The 16,680-nt window shown below is 37.8% G+C and overlaps 1 protein-coding gene across 7 annotated transcripts in view; it reads left to right on the forward strand.

Annotated features, from left to right (window-relative positions):
- The window catches only part of ADAM22 (ADAM metallopeptidase domain 22), a 128,758-nt gene that overhangs the window by 65,033 nt on the left and 47,045 nt on the right, over nt 1–16,680 (forward strand). For all 7 annotated transcript variants that reach the window (XM_066316985.1, XM_066316993.1, XM_066317039.1 and 4 more), the window contains exons 5-8: nt 6,487–6,569; nt 10,120–10,183; nt 10,816–10,885; nt 16,404–16,474. In XM_066316985.1, coding sequence (XP_066173082.1) covers nt 6,487–6,569; nt 10,120–10,183; nt 10,816–10,885; nt 16,404–16,474 — 288 coding nt within the window. The remainder of the gene's footprint in view (nt 1–6,486; nt 6,570–10,119; nt 10,184–10,815; nt 10,886–16,403; nt 16,475–16,680) is intronic.

A 16,680-nucleotide genomic window follows, 5' to 3' on the forward strand; every position in this document is an offset into this window, starting at 1 on the left:
TTGTATTGTTCTCTGTTTTCTTCAGGACTTTATGTCCTGCTGACTAATTAGTCTCTATGTAGATGTTGTGCTTATAGTAATCTTGTAAATCACATTCTTACACCTTGGCTTCAGACTTGGGGTAGGCTGATGAGCTGATGTGGCAGATTAGAATGTGTAGATTATAAGGAATTTTCATATTGTCCCTTAAAATGTTGGCTTCCATTTCCCTGGAAGAGGCATGCAGGAGTGCGGCAAAATGACTGTCATTTAAATGGCTTGACTAAGAGACACTAGCCACTGCTACAAGAGCTGTCTTAAAGACAGCAACAGAGTAGACAGAAGAGTTTACCTTTTCTCCTCTGCCTCATCTTTGCCTGGCAGCTGATAATAATAAAAAAAAAAATCCCTATCACCAAGGTAAGTCAAGGCAAGTTAAGAATCTGTTTCCCAAGCAGATGCCAAAGCAGCTTCCAGAGCAGATGGTGTTGCGTTGGCATGAGCTCTCTGTCCACACCCTGCAGTGTTTTGTGGAGCATCTTCTCTCATAGCTGCTGGGCAGTAAACACAGCCCTCATTTGGCCTCTGAACTGGGAAGCTGGGCTGATATCTTGTGCCATCTGCTGAAGGCTCCTGCTGTGAGTCACTGATGGCAGTTGGAGCGAGTCGCCTGCTGCAGGATCCTGTCACATACACGTGTGTCTCTGTTTGTTACGAGTGCTGCCAACAGGCTTTAAACATGGGCATTTTGTGGAGAAGGCTTAGAAGCGGCTGTGCCTTATCCTAATTTTGGAATCCATATCCCTGATTTCAGAATCTGAAACAGTGTTATAATCTAATGTCACTACAGCGCGTCAGCTCTGAGTTATATGAGCACATGTGATAGCTGTCCTACAAAGGGATGGCACCGTTCACAATTTCAGAACATTTGTCTTTCAGGCATCTGCAGTCCACAAACTACTCTGCAGAGAGGTGGTGCCAGGTCCCTGGTGTTGTTACTGAGCTGAATAAGAGCTGAACTCAGGGCTCAGCACAGCCCCACAGCAGGGCCCCTGCCAATTGCTGAAGTACGTGTCAATTAAAAGATGTTTTCTCTCATTGCAGTTACACAGGTCGAAGTACCATGTTGACTCTTCTGTTTACTAATAGAAACCCATTCATAACAAGGTGTTTTCTGCCTCTGAAGTCAGTGAGCGAGGTTGGGTTTTCTTTTCCTTTTTCTGTTGATCATGCCGCCTTAGTTACGCATTTTTGTAACTAGTGACCCCACAATGGGCAACTCTTTAAACAGTTAATGGCTATCTGGCAGCTAATCACTATCTAGCATTCACAGAATGGCTTGAGCCTTAGCTGGCCTTTTGGGAGCTTTTTGCTGCAAGGAAAAAAGAGGGAGATGTGTTACTAGGATTTGAATTAAGCCAGCAATCTCCTTTCCTTTGGATTAAAGGGTGTTAAAACAGGAATATGTAGGAAAAGGAAGGTATTAATTTTAAGGTCAGTGCCTGACTGTCGCCTGAGTTTTACTGGCCAGCACCTCTCTTAATTGCAGAGAATGGCTTACTTGGATATCCGATGCAGAAAGCAGATGAATGTGCATCCTTGTTTTCCTCCCCTGGGAAGGTCATAGTGTCTCTGAGGCGAATAACAAACCCTGCCAGTGTATGGTCAGCAGATGCTTTCTGCACTGTGACTGCAGAGAAGAGTGAACTGCCACCATTAATGACTGTCGGCTGTTCTTTTGCTTTAGCTGTTTCACCCCTTATTATGAGTATTGGTTAATGTGTTTTTCTTCTCGTTTGTGTCCGCTCAGCAGCTGATGCCTCACAAAACAGGGATAAACTATCTTAAAGGATAAAAATGGCAACAGATTTTATTTGCATTGCTGATGTCTGTGTCATACCATTTTTTAGTATCTTTGCCACACTACGTACCTGACAGATTGCAAGAAGACTTGTACTGACATGGGCAAAGGGTTGCATCTCGTTAGAGATGAACTGAAGCAGTTCACAGTGTAAATAGCCCTAACTCAGGATTTTGCTGTAATTATCCAACTTAAGCACCAAGATGAAGGCTGTCTTAGGAACTGACAACTATCATAATGATTAACTTGTTTTAATTGACCCTGGGGTCATTCTGGTTTTTAAATTTTTTTGTAGGATGTTATTACATTTTTATTTCTCCAAATCAATAAACTTCTTGTTAAAAATCTGTATTTTTGTACTGGCAGAAGACATCAGCAGTAGGTTGTCCCTCATGTCGAGAAGATTCATGCACAAAGGATAACTTACAGATCCAAGGAAATTGTCAACAAAGTGCTATGAGCATTGGCAGAAAATCTGCCTAGCATGGTGCTACCCACAGCGTGAATAGCAGCTGTGTGCCTCGTGGATGCAAACATGTTGATCTTCTCTCTGCTGTAGCATTAGCCTGCTTTTTGATATGGCATAAGGTCTGCTTGTGTGTGTTGCAGGTTTGTGTCACAGCCATTGTCACCAGGCTGACCTTGTCTCATAGGAGATGACATTTAGCCTAATTTTCTCCCAGACTCTTGAGTGACGAGGTTCACTTTTAGAGCAGAAGTGGGTAAATGTGCTGTTCAGACTTATGGCTGGCATATGTTCCAAGAGTGGTCTGATTTCCTCTCATCTTACACTGAACCATTCCCCAGTAGCTGGCAAAAGCCAGTGTGGAGGTTTGGTTTGCTGAGATGGGCAATTATTGCTTTTGAGAGAACAGAGAGAGGCTGTATTAGCTACAGGAAGCCAATAGCTCTTCACAAAAGACCCTTGATGTTCTGGACTGAATTGTAGTTGGTGCTAATTTCAGCTCTTAATTATCATATGGAACCAGAATATTATTAAGAAAAAAAAGAAGTTTGGTTTTTTTGGTTTTTTTATTTTTTATTTTTTTTTAGCTTTTTTTTCACTGCTTAAGATGCTAGTAGGTAAGAGAGACAGTCCCAGTCCTTCAAGGGAGTGTTTCCAACAGCAGAGTAAAAGAAGATCGATATGATAATTATATTTAGTGTTTAGTGGTCTTAGGTCTCTCACATACTGTGATTTCTCCTCTAACACAGTCTATTTTATGGCAACACCTGCTATAAAACAACTTTAGTAGATGTCAAACCCAGCACAATTTCATCCTAAGATCTATAGTGAAGCAACAACAGTAAACTTCTTGCCCAAAATTACACATGCTTGAAAAAACCTACCCTATAGAATCCCTTCATGTGTCCTGACTCTCAGTACAGAACCATAGAATCACAGACTCATTAAGGTTGGAAATTACTTCCAAGTTCATTAGGTCCAACCTTTGACCAAACACCATCATGCCAACTAAACCATGGCACCAAGTGCCACATCCAGGGGTTTCCTGAACACTTCTATTCTCAGAATTTGTAGCTTTATGTACTCATACAGGGGTCAAACCCAGATCCTCGGTGTTATTAGCACCATGCTCCAATCACCTCAGATAACCTCATGCATTAAGTACTTGGAAAAAAAACTATCTCCATTTAAAGAGGTGAAAATAAATTTTATTAGCTTAAGGTAATTTTATTAACTGTTTTGAAGTGACTTATGTTATAATGATAGGAACATAAGTACATACATAAAAAAAATCTCTTGGATGTTAGCATATAGAAAGAATGTTCTGTAGTGATAAGAAATGGTCCCTGAGACTGAGATGAGAGTTGTGTTTCTATCTCCACCAGAATTACTATGACCTCTAGTAGATTGTTGAGTTGAATTGATTGGACTAAATAGAGTAGAATTTGTGTTTCTCAACTGTACTTTTCCCAGACAGGAATTTAGAGCGGTTTCTCTTATATTTTTCTTTTCTAGATCTGTATGCATAATTTTTTCCCATGGATTTCTTACAGAATAAATTAATTTGGAGGTACTGTCATGGGACATTTATTTGATTCTCATTTGGAAGATCAAAACACACTTTTGAACCACAGACTGGATTCTTAGTATGAAAAAATGTTTAGCCTGGTTGAAAAGACACGGTTTTGCAAACTAATGGAGCCCGAGATTCTATTTCTGGTACATATTAACTACATTTTCTGAGAACAAACCAATTTGTGTAATTACTCCAAATTCCTTCCACAGCTAGAAGTCTGTACAACTCCCTACTGATAGTCTTTACAGTATTATTCCTATATCCATGCACTTATTCCAGTTATATCTTTTACAGGAATACTACTTCAAGAATTCTCTTTAGAGAATATTTTATTGCTCATAAGGTTTTAGATGATCCATGTAGTTTGTTAGTTTTGTTATTTTTTTTAACTGGAGTCTCTCTCTGTCTACTTCTTATTCGTATATTCCCAAAGGACCGAAAGCCTTAAGCAGTTCCATGATCCTGTAGTGGGGGACTGTTGTTGTTAGGGACACCAAAGAACGAGGAGGCAGCAGAAAGGTCAGCAGGAAAGTTCTTTCTTTAATTTTTTGACTCCATCTTATATACACTTTGATCAGAGGGAAAAAGATTGGCTACACAGGTTGCCACCTCTTCGACCTCATTGGTGAACATCACCATCAATTATCTTTCTCCTCCCAGAGGAGAAATATGTAAACCAAATAGATAAGTTCTAAAAATATATGTAGTTTTCTTGAAGCTGCATGGGAATAAAGTACAAACAATGAAAAGCAGGCATACTTGGGGTGACAGGGGACACCCTACCAACTGAAAGAAAGAAAATCTCAAGGGAAGAGAGCTTAAAGTAGCTAAGACATAGGAAGTAAATAGGTGTAGAAAAGGAGGATAAAGTGGAGAAAATGAGCCAAGGTTTCAGGGAAAACAAAGAAGAATGTAGTCTCTATGAAATCAAATTAACTTAGGATATTGATGGCTAAAATGTATGTGAGTGCAAAGAAGAAATTAAAACAATCTCCTTTTCACTGATACTTGATCTGTGTCCCAAGTTCTGGGTAGTTACGAGAAATGCTGCTCCAGGGGTGATGGGTCATACACCTGCTGCCAGACACACCTTGTTGTAGCCTGGTATGAGTCAGCTCCAGAGCTTCTTACTAACATGAGACAGGGAGTCAAACATTACGTGTGTGGCACCAGTTTCCCTTCAGACATCTGAGCAGAGGTGCCCAGCATGGTTGTTACTCTGCAGGTCAGTGTGGTGAAGGACTTCCTTTGACCAGGCAGAGATCAAGTCTCTTTCCCTGTGAGCAGTTGTGGTCTAACAGGCTCCTGTCCTCTCTTGGGAGTGCACTTCAAACCAGAGGCATTGTACCATACAATGCAGCTGCTTTCAACAATAGTTTCCACATCTTGTAAAAAAACAGAACAGAATTTTCTGATCAAAACACAAAACTAGCAACACGACCTGCATATTTTCTTACCTTTAGACTGATCTTGATTAATTTTTTTTTTCATGTTTGAAAAATAGAATCCAAAAGCATTTAATGTCAGATATCTAAAATGACTGTGCTATGCATCATGCAAGTGACTGCTGGCTTCTGAAAAAGGTGTAATTATAATGTCTTTCCCTCCCTCTAGTAAATGGACATAAATATTCACAGGGCTGAGTACATTAGGCTAGGTAGATTATTCATTCATTTGCTGGAAGAAGTATTTGCAAATAAATGCTATTAAAAAGGAAAAGCACTGAAAATTTCCTTCATTGTCCTTTAACCAATGTTAGTGCATTACAGCTGAAATTGGCAAGACACCAATAGGTAAGTTCTTCAGAAGAGTCAGTGAGAATTTAAGGGATGTTTGAATTGTCTAATTTTGCATACAAATACTGATATTGTGCAATACTGAATAAATACCTTGCATGTGCAGTAGGGCTTACACCCGTATCGATGAAACTAGGGGGAATTTTTTAAGTAGAGCCTGCTGGATTTTATTTGAAAGGTATAAATTTTATTTGCAGAAGAGAAGAGGCAAATATTCATTTTCATCGTATTTCTTTACTACTTAGTTATTTTTAGAGTTTCCATTAGTTTTGGAGCGCTAGTGACTACTTCTTATTTGTTGTTGTTTTTTTTTTTTTTCTGTTGTTGTTGTTGGGGTTTTTTGTTTGTTTTTTTTTTGTTTGTTTTAATCAAGCATTATTATTATTTTGTTAGCATACCTTTCTCCTCAGAAGAAGGAAATTGCCTTACCCTCAGAGCAGAGTTCATCCTGTCTGATGTTGTCATGTGCAGAGCAGATGTTGAATCTAAGCCCTCTGCTTGCAACTCTTTCTAGTCAGTGAAGAAAGATGAGCACTTCTGGAGTAATTTGTCTCTGAAATCCATCACAGGATGTCAGGGATTTCACACTGAAATTGTGAAATACACCGTTTGGTGTACAGTGTCAAGAGGATGGTGTTTGTCTAAGTACCAAACAAAGGCCCAGAGAAGATGGGATGAACACTCCTATGAGTGATAGTCAATTCTTGGTGCCACATCAATGGCTTGGCAATGTGTTTATGGAAAAGCCGTTTTTGACAGGATGGAGTGTAATGTCCCATGGATTTACTGTCTCAATTTCCAATTTCAGGGAGGAGAACATTGCTATTATCAGGGAAAAATTCGAGGAAATCCTGTATCATTTGTTGCCTTGTCAACATGCCATGGATTACAGTAAGTCTGCTGTTTTGTTTTTAATGACCTTTGTTTATTACTCTTTTAAGCAAAATCAAGTTGTTTACAGTAAAATAATACATGTATATACTAAAAGAAGTGCCAATTATTTTCCTATTAGTTTGTCACCAATACTAAGTAATCAACAATCTTCAGAATTTCGTTTTTCTAAACTGAAGACTTGTGGCCAGGTATTGTTTTAAGATAATTTGTTATAGAGATAGCAGAGTAGAAGTAGCTAAAAGCATCCTGTTCTACAAGAATAAAAAAAAATGCCAATGAATTATTTGGAAATTGTGTTATTTCTTGTTGCTATAATGATGTATTTCTTTATTTCTTTTCTGTTTGTTTACAAAGAAAATGTCAGTTTAGAATTGATCTTGCACTATCCATTTTTTGTTAACAGAATTTCTGGCCTTAAGCTGTGTGTATGGGGTAGTATCTTGCATATAGTAAAGTCTTGAAAGATCTAGAAGAAAAGGTATAAGAGGGTGCAGTAATTTCTATTTGAAGTGCATAGTTTTACTTATAATATAATTAAAGCCTCTGTCAACTGAAGGTTATATGAAGCTGGATTGTACAGCTTTTGGACCTGTCTCCTTTTGGCACTATTGAATGATGCTAGTCAGGTTTTCAGATCAACCAAGTGCCTGTTGCATCTGGGAATTACAGGATCTCAGCACTTCTAATACTGACATCAGCTTGAAAAGTCATGGCATCAAGTGAGCCTGCGTGGAGGTCTCGTGAGCGTTACCTTTTTCTGTGGAAGCAGTGTTTAGCTGATGGAAATCTTCTTCAGCCTGTTGTCTATCTGCAACTATTCTGTAGTTCTGGTATCAGTCTTTTATTTGAGTAGTGTCTTTCTTTTATAGTTGTATATTCTTTGTCACGAAGAGGAGGATGCATGCAGACTTACCCTTGCATTTGTCTGATTTACAGCTGTGCAGCTCAAGAAACTTGAGCCCAGGTTGAAGTATGGGCAGTGATCCTAAAAATAGTAGCTTCCTAATGCATCTTGAGCCACTGCATGGCTTCCATTAGCAGTGATCCATTAGGTCTCGGTCCCTGCTAACTCCTAGGAGAAAAAGCAGGAATGAAGGAGAGTCTGCATCTGTCTTTCCCTGCCCTCTTTTTGTGAGTTTATGCTTAAAACTAGCTGTTCTGCTGCTCTGTATTCTTAAATGGCCTGATATCCAAATTGGCCCCTTCTAAAGTTACACAATGGATGATGCATTTTTTTCATTGTATAATGAAGCTCTTTCTTGAGAGGTATAACCATCTCCTTATCCTCCCTCCATTTTCCCCTCTGATATAATGAAGTATTAGCGGAGTTCTTTCACGCAAGCTTATTCTAATCAGGCTGCTATTTCAAGCATCCAGTATGAGAAAGTAATGTTTCCTGAGCTGTATTAAACCCACATTCTCTGACACTGCATTTCTATCATTGCAACTAGCTCCTCCACAGTTGATTTTAAATGATAAGTAATTACTAGAAACTCACACTGGCAATCAGAGCTCCTTAGCTTCAACCACAATTTGGAATATCTTGCTGCAATAGGAGTGGCTGGGGAGAGTTGTCTTCTATAAGGTCTGTGGGGCGGGAGCTTTGCTTTAATGAATTTTAGGAAGTACATAAGACAGAACAGATGCCTTTAACAAGCTTCATGTTTCTAAAGGTCACACCAATCTTCTTTTTTTTTTTTGTGTATTAGTACCTCTAGATCTCAGCCAGTAACAACAGGATTTTTCATACATGTGAAAAAATTTTGGGGTTTTTTAATCATAAGTTATGAGTTCTTCTTTTAGTAATGTCTGCTTTGTGTCCTTCCTTTTATTAGTTAAATCAATCGCATGACTGGCTGACAGAATACCTGAAATTATGGATGTCTTCTTAATGACTTGGCTAAGGACAAATGTATCTCTCCAACCTTAACTTCTAGCAAGCCATTTTGCTGGGATTTTTGTTTTGTTTGTTTTCTGGGGTGTGCAGTAACCACGGCTCGCTGTGAGTGAACGCAAGGATAGCCGGGAATGCGAAGGCCCGCGTTGCTGGGATGTATGAGTGAGCTGTGGCGAGGCGCGGCTCGCAGCCCGGCTGGCAGCGAGGGCTCAGGCAGCGGGCACGGCCGGGATCTTGCTGCCGGCTGGTGGTGAATGTAAAAACTGCCGTCGCTGCTGTGAATTCGACTGTCACGGCTACGAACGTGATCAGCTGAAGAATACACATCATCAAAACACAGGCTTTGGAAATGTTTTGCTTTCTCTTTTACACACCCACGAGCGTGTGGTTTATTCAGAGCGCACTAGGTCAGTGGTTGGAAAGGAGCTGTGAGTGCTTTGCGTGGGCAGGTCAGGTCTGTAGGTCAGCTGTGACGATTATTCCTGTCACTGTTGAGTGACTCGATCAGAGGTCATGCTGCTGGGAGCAGCAATCTCATGAGGAGCTCTTCACTGACAGCACTTCAACTTGGTGACCCTGCTTAACTAAAGTTGCAATTAGAGGGAAGGAAATTTTGCCTGATAAAAACCTACAGGATCTTCCCCAGTCTCATCTTATGTCCAAGCAAAGAAGCTTCAGCAGATGCTGGAATATTTTGCTTAAACTGCATAGACAGTATTTATTTCAGAAGAATAGGCACATGTAATTTGAAAGGTGAAGCAGCTTTGCATTGTAGTTATGCTCATACTTGGTATATGTTATACAGTCAGTAACTCAGGTCACTTCTGTCAGTTTTGCTGTTAAAAAAATAATGCTGCATTAGAAAAAAGAAAAGTATCTGCTTTTGTTGCTTGTAATTCCTGTTTGGTTTAGGTGTTTTTAGCAATAAGTAAATAAATAATCTCGCTTTCATGCTGTTGTTTTATGCTATGTGCCAAGGTTGAACTTACAGCTCATATTTAGGGCCAAACTTTAACACCTTTACAGTGGCCCTTTGAAAGGGGACACACTGATACAGCCCAATCCCAACCATGCGTGTATGCCACTGCAGTAAAGGCAAAATTACTTTAAAAGTATTCTGGTTTGGTTGAAGATCAGAATGTATTGATATAAGAAATAACCTTTGTTTTTCTTACAGAATAATATTTGTATCAATGCTTTCTTTAAATGAAATGCTAAGGAAAGAGTTAATAAAAAAACATTAAAACCTAAGGATAATTCAATTCAATACCATTTTTATTTGGGGAAAGGTATGCATATGTTCCAAATATGTGTTCCTAAAGACAGGTCCCCTATTTATCTGTTGCATGAGAGTGGGGGCTTTGAACTGGATTTTCAGTTGGGTAAATTAGTCCATTTAGTTTTTATATGTATTATAGAGAAGGCTTGTGGAAGAAAGAAGAGTCTGCTTCTCCACAGGATAAAATCTTTCTTTCTGAAGTAAAGAAACAAAATATTGATCCAGAATTACATTCAGTTCCTGAAACCATTTTAAAATGTTTCTTTCCCAAATATTTAAATTTTTTAAGTATAAAAACTTTAAGAAGTTACTTCCATGTTGCACTAGAGTTTGTTTACTAAATCTGTATTTACATTTCCTGCTCTTGACAGTGGGATGTTCTATGATGGAAATCATACTTACCTTATTGAACCAGATGAAAACTACACTTCAGATGTAAGTAGTATTTACAGTAGTCCTGCTGTAAGTTTTTTGAGTACAGGAATCCATGGGTACAGGGTAGGCATAAGGCTGTGGGACCAAAGGATCATGCCCTCATTCCCAACTCATTCACCTCAAATGTGAGACTCCATCTTCATGGACAAAAGCAGACCTCCAAAAATTAGACAGTGGTGTGTCTGTATGTGTGTGCTCTGTAGCATTTGCCTCTAGAGCACAGCAGCACCAGAGGAGTCAGCAACAGAAACCTGTGGATGCCCAGTCCCCTTCTCTGGCACTTCCTGCTCTGTGTTTGTTATATTACTCTCCTCTGGTTCATCCTTGACTCCAGCAGCTCCTGTGACTCATTTACTCTCCCTGAGCAGCTCTGGGAGCCTAATTTAGGCCCAGCTCTATGTGCTCAGCCACTGTGTTTGAGGAGGTACTCAGATATAAAAGGGGGATTAAATATGGCATTAGCCATCACACTGCAGTGGGAAAAGAAAAATGTAGAGTAATTGGTACCTTGCAACTTGCATATTCACTGGTGTATGTGTTGGGTCAAAAGAACCTTTGGAATTTTCTCTTTAATGTTCATGAGATAGATTAATTTTTCCTGATGTAATATGGACAATTATTTACTATTTCAGGATGACTTCCATTTCCACTCTGTTTACAAATCCAAGTTGTTTGAATTTCCTTCAGTCGACCTGCCATCTGGTATGATTTTTTAATATTCATGATTTATTGAGTGTTTTAGTCTAAGGCCAAATTTGTTGATTATATTTGATAAATAAATTAAAAAATTTATTAAGTAAGTTAAATAAGTAAATTAAAAATCACTGAAAAAACCCCATTTTGAAACAGAGAAAGCATAGGAAAAGAATCTGAAGTGATGAAAAAACTCTGAATCCAATGAATGAAATCTCTCCTAGACCTTCATGTTGTTGTGATATGTGTTTCACTTTAACAGGTCATGTGGTTTGTGAGCTGGATTATGTGCTAGTAGTTCTAGAGAGGAAAGGACTGAGGTAGACTAGAGGTGATTAAAATAAACACCACATTGATGGTGGTTGATAACCCCTCCTGGGTTTTTCCAGTTTTGACATACAGGGTGAGTACCATGGAGTGAGCATAAGCCTGGGAGACAAGAAGTTGCTGAATGTCATTGCTGTTCAGTGGCTCTCACCTCCAGTCCTATCAGCATCTTTCACAGTACTGGCCATGACGAGGGCCGTGCATTTCAGTGCAAAGGAATTTGGAGGCAGAAGTGGTTTCAAGTGCTTGTAGTAATGAATGACCATATTGTGTGTGGAGGGAGAAAAGTTTTTTTAAAAAATGGATTTTCATCTGAGCAGTTGGTTTGTTAATTGAAGCTAAAATTGCGGCATTGATGATATATCCCTATTCTGTCAAGGATTTGCCAATTTTACAGATGCGTTTTCCTGCTCTACAAAATATATCCCAGATAAATATCACTGTCCTTCATATACACTGAACATTTGGTAATAATTCCAGTCTAATTTCTTCAGGAGAGTTACAGTTGTTTGGTCATCTTGTTACAAAGTATTTTTCCAATGGTAACAATTGGATCTGAGATGTTACTGTGCTGAGCATTGCACGCAGATGGGTTCATCCCTGGAGCACAGTTTGTGCATGTTTCCAGTTGTTAAGCAAAGTAGAATCATTCAGGGACCTAATGAGAAAAGAAAAGAAAAGAAAAGAAAAGAAAAGAAAAGAAAAGAAAAGAAAAGAAAAGAAAAGAAAAGAAAAGAAAAGAAAAGAAAAAGAAAAGAAAGAAAAGAAAAGAAAAAGAAAAAGAAAAAGAAAAAGAAAAAGAAATGAAAGAAAAAAAAGAAAAGAAAGAAAAAAGAAAAGAAAAAAAGGAAAAAGAAAAGAAAAGAAAGAAAAAACAAAAGAAAAGAAAAAGAAAAGAAAAGAAAAGAAAATAAAAGAACAGAAAAGAAAAGAATAGAAAAGAAAAGAGAAAAGAGAAAAGCGAAAAGCGAAAAGCGAAAAGAGAAAAGAGAAAAGAGAAAAGAGAAAAAAGAAAAAAGAAAAGAAAAGAAAAGAAAAGAAAAGAAAAGAAAAGAAAAGAAAATAAAATAAAAGAAAAGAAAAAAAAGAAAAAAAAAGAAAAGAAAAGAAAAAAGGAAAAGAAAAAAGAAAAGAAAAAAAGAAAAGGGAAATTGCTCAAAGTTGCCTTAATTTCAGTTCCAAAGAAGGAATCTGTCTGAATCTAAACAAAAGCAGTGTCCCAGCTTGGTGCCTGCTGTCCTGTGATGATGATTGCCCAGGCGAGGTAGAGGCTGTGTTGGGATGGAGGGACATGAGCAGATGGGGCTCATGACTTCTGTGCAAGGCATTGACTTCTGTGTCATAAAACTTCTTATGTACCTGCACTTGACACACGTACCATGCTTGCAGAGGTGGTGGTGTAATGAGAGTAATTTATTGAACATAAGGTCAAATAATAAACTGCATCATTTTAATCACATTTCCTTGAGGACATATAATTCAAAAGATTGGAAACAATGCAATTAATGCTGAGTTTAAAATAAATCTTCTGTCTCAGGTTGTTAAACTAAAACACTGCTGGTGCTGGTATTTACTATCTATAAGCTGTTTTATAAGATTTCCTTAGTGAAATTTTACGTTTCCAAGATTTTGGAATAAAATTGTTTTCTGCTTTTAAACTTATGAAAAGGGATAAATTGCAAGTAAATGCCCCAGTCTGACCTCCACCAAAGCTTCTTGATTTTCAAAAGCTCGGGCTTCACAGTCTTGTTTTGTTTATTTTTTTCCCCCACAAAAATCCAGACATGTTTGTACAGTTTTGATTTACTAAAGATAACAAATAAATAGTTGCTGGCTTTGCTGTACAAAGATGTAAGCTCATGACATAATGGAAAACGTTGTCATCTAGATTGAATTAGAATCACAGCATTGTAGAAAAGGTTAAAAAGGAAATGCAGTTGCAGAGTTCTAGTCCTCTCAGTTATGCAAGTATTTGTGATATGGATAAGAGGTACAGGGTGCTACTATTCCATTACTTTATGTTTAGGATCCCACGTATGGAGAAACAGACTTTAATTCAGAGTCTACTCTCCCACATGTCCATACTTGTTTTTGTAAAATTGTTTGCAAAGGTGTTTCTGATGTTTGTAGTGAAAATTACAGTACATGTATAGTATTATATCCTCATTAGGAAACCCACCATTTTTCTTTGTCTGTGATTATTCAATTTTTATCTGTCTGTAAGTCATCCTCCATGCATAGTCACAGCTCCAGAGGATAAGAGCTCCACCAGTATCTCTGCTTCTTCCTGCCAGTCTGGAGAGGTCTGACTGCTGTCTTGACTTTTTTCTTTAAATAATACTTGCAATAAATTGCTAATAGTGTTGTTGTGATTGATGTTTTGAAAGTACTATAACAAAATTATTATTAGCAGTAGCAAGCACTGTGCTGGCATATGTCATCATAACTACTCTCATAATTTATCAGTTTGACTGGCCTAAGGAGATTTCCTGTGAAGCCAAGATTTTTCTCTTATCTTTTTAGAAGGGTGTGTGTGTAAGGTAAGATTTCCACTCAGCATTTCCACTGCATTAAGAATGAACTGGAGAGATCACCAACTTCAATAATCCAGCTTCATTACTGGTGTTAGAAAGGGAAAAAATTCAAATGGTAGGGATTACTCAGTATCAGTGATAGTAAAAGCACACACAATTATATTGTGGTTCAAAAGCAATGTACTTTATATATTCTTTTGCTCCCTGGGTATTAAAAAAACCCACCAGCTGTTGCAGAAAAGAATTTATTGTACTGTACTTTGCAATGATCTGAGGAATAATGAGGATTTTAAATAAGGAAGCTTGGACAGATGACTTGGCACACTTAGAGCATTTACTAGACTGTTTTTTCTCACAATATCCGTTGAGATCTACAATGCCCTGACATGATTTTAGATGACAATATGTTATTAAAGGTGTTGTTTTTCAAATAATATATAACAGATGTCCTTTTCTTTTGGGATCACATGAAAAAATATGTAGATATGACACTTATGAATGTGGTTTAACAGGACTTGGCTGTATTAGGTTTATGGTAGGACTCAATTTTAGCAATCTTTTCTAACCAAGATGATTCTATGATTTTGTGAATCTTCATTACATTTTTTAAAGGTAATATATTCCCATCAAAATATTTGCTACGCTCTCTCAACTGTCAACATTTCCTGTGATTTTCCTGGTCATGTTCTTTTGCCTGAGGGTCCTTGGCTGGAAATGCAACCTGTGTGCATTTATCCATCTTGTCTGTTATAAGGCAGTGTTAATGTGTGTTCATGTGTTTATGGTAATGGCTGCATCATTTTCCTTAGTGAAAAGGGACTTCCCATTCTGGGTAAAATAATCACATTTGCTGGTAAAGTCATTTTAGACCCTATATATGTACTGTAAATTGTGATTTTACTGATTGAAAAGTGTTATTTTTACCAGTTTCATTACACATGTTATAAAACAAAAAATGACAGGTGGAAACCCAGTTGTCTAAACTAATTAACAAACATAAAGCATCATCAAAAACATTTTAAAAAGGTTTTCAAGATTTAGTTTCTTATCATTGCAAGCTCAAAAGTCGGCAGGTTTTTAAGCAATAAATAAGGAGCATGGGTGTGATTTAATTTATCTTTGATCTTTTTTGTAAAGAAAGTCCTCAAGTGCATTGGTGTAACCATGAAAACATTTTTAAGCAGAGAGCCTATGATTGTCCAGGTTGCTCCATGACAAGATATCTGCAAACCTCACATACCAAAATGACATTATAGTCCCTAATTTACCCAAGACAGTACCAGTTAGTCATGATTTGTTTTCCTGGTTTGTCTTATTAGTAATTTGCCAGTTATGGTTAAGATCATCACTTAGGCCTGGCAATGTCTTGGCAGACAGGCAATTCATCTTTGTATTTTAAGATTTTGCTGATATGGCAGTCCTGTCAAATATCTATCAGCATGGTTTTTATTCCTATTTTTGAATCTTGTGCAGAAATTGTATGATTAATGTACAATTACATTAATGGAAGTGAAGCTGTGAGAAACTTTCCTGTCTCACCAACAAAACTGAACTGGTCAGTAATTTGTAAAACAAGCAGAAGTTGTGTACAAAGACATGTGAACTGGAAGTACATTAATTTACACAGCTCCATCAATCCTATAGGGGTGCTCTATAAACACTATAGGACTATTTACTTCTCTGCAGGACTGGTAAAATCACTGGAACACTGAAAGAAGTTTTCAGCTCCTTGAAACTGAAAGGATGTCCAAAGCTGCAGAAAGCACAAAAGAGGGAAAACAGTAAGAGGAGAAAGACATTATTACAAACTAAGCAACTGCAAACATCTAATTTGCATGAATCAAAGCAAGATCTTCTTGGAGTTATGTGAATAACAAACACATTTATACAAGATGAGGAAAGAGCTTTATTTCATATAGGAAAAAGAGAGGCATGGACTATGAATCTAAAATTAAAGATGGAAAATTACTTCTTGAACATTTGAAAGGGTGAGACCAAGAGTTGTCTTATGCTTAGTTTATAATGTGTCCTTTTCCATGAGGGGCTAGTAATAGATTTGGTGAAAAGGATTTGGCAAAAGAATAAACTACTTGATGCTCATGAATAGAGGTTTAAGAAGTTAAAGACACAGAGGGATTAGCACAGAGCAATATTGTGTTGGTAAGTGAGCATTGCCAAAATCTCATAAGGTTTCTCCCAACTCTGACATATTTTGCTTTGTGAATATAATCATCTTAAAGCATTAATTCTGCCTTCCATGCTCTTCTTATTAATTTAGGTAGCTATTGCAAGAGCTCTGTGAATGTCTGCTGAATTCCCAAAAATGTGATTCACTCTGTGGAAGCACTATGCTAATAATATTTCATGCCCAGTATTGGTGAAGTTTTGGCATAGAACATCTGCTGTGCTTTCTGAAGTGTGACACCCACAGATCATCTGTTTCAACAGACCCAGATTATCACTAGTAGAATTTTTAATAAGAGCCCTGTTACTGGGAAGCATCTGTAGTCTTGCCTCCCTTCTAGCTGGAAACTTGAAAAAACGAGTTGTTGCTGCATCTGAAGTGCTGAAGAATGCCATACTACTGTCATGTTGCATCAGGGTCACTAATTGCTGGGCTATATTTTTGTAAATACTCAATGCATTTGTCTGTGTTTTCTGCTTAGAGTTCTGGCAGACAAATACTACATCACAGAATTTTGTTGTACGGCCAAGACACAAAAGAAGGAAAAGGCAGGTAAGTGCCAATATGCTTGTTTATAAGGAATATGCCATGTAGTTTGTTTCATGTCTGCTGAGTTAATTTGTCCAGATGGAGTCCTGCTGCTCCTGCTGGTTTGGCATGAGATCTCTATATCAGTACTGTTAATACAAAAGGAGGTATCTAATGTAAGCTAAACATTGATGGGTGCTCTTGGACATTGCCTACCTGAAGAGTCAGGA

This window comes from Sylvia atricapilla, chromosome 1 (assembly GCF_009819655.1).
Source record: "Sylvia atricapilla isolate bSylAtr1 chromosome 1, bSylAtr1.pri, whole genome shotgun sequence".
NCBI classification, from domain to species: domain Eukaryota; kingdom Metazoa; phylum Chordata; class Aves; order Passeriformes; family Sylviidae; genus Sylvia; species Sylvia atricapilla.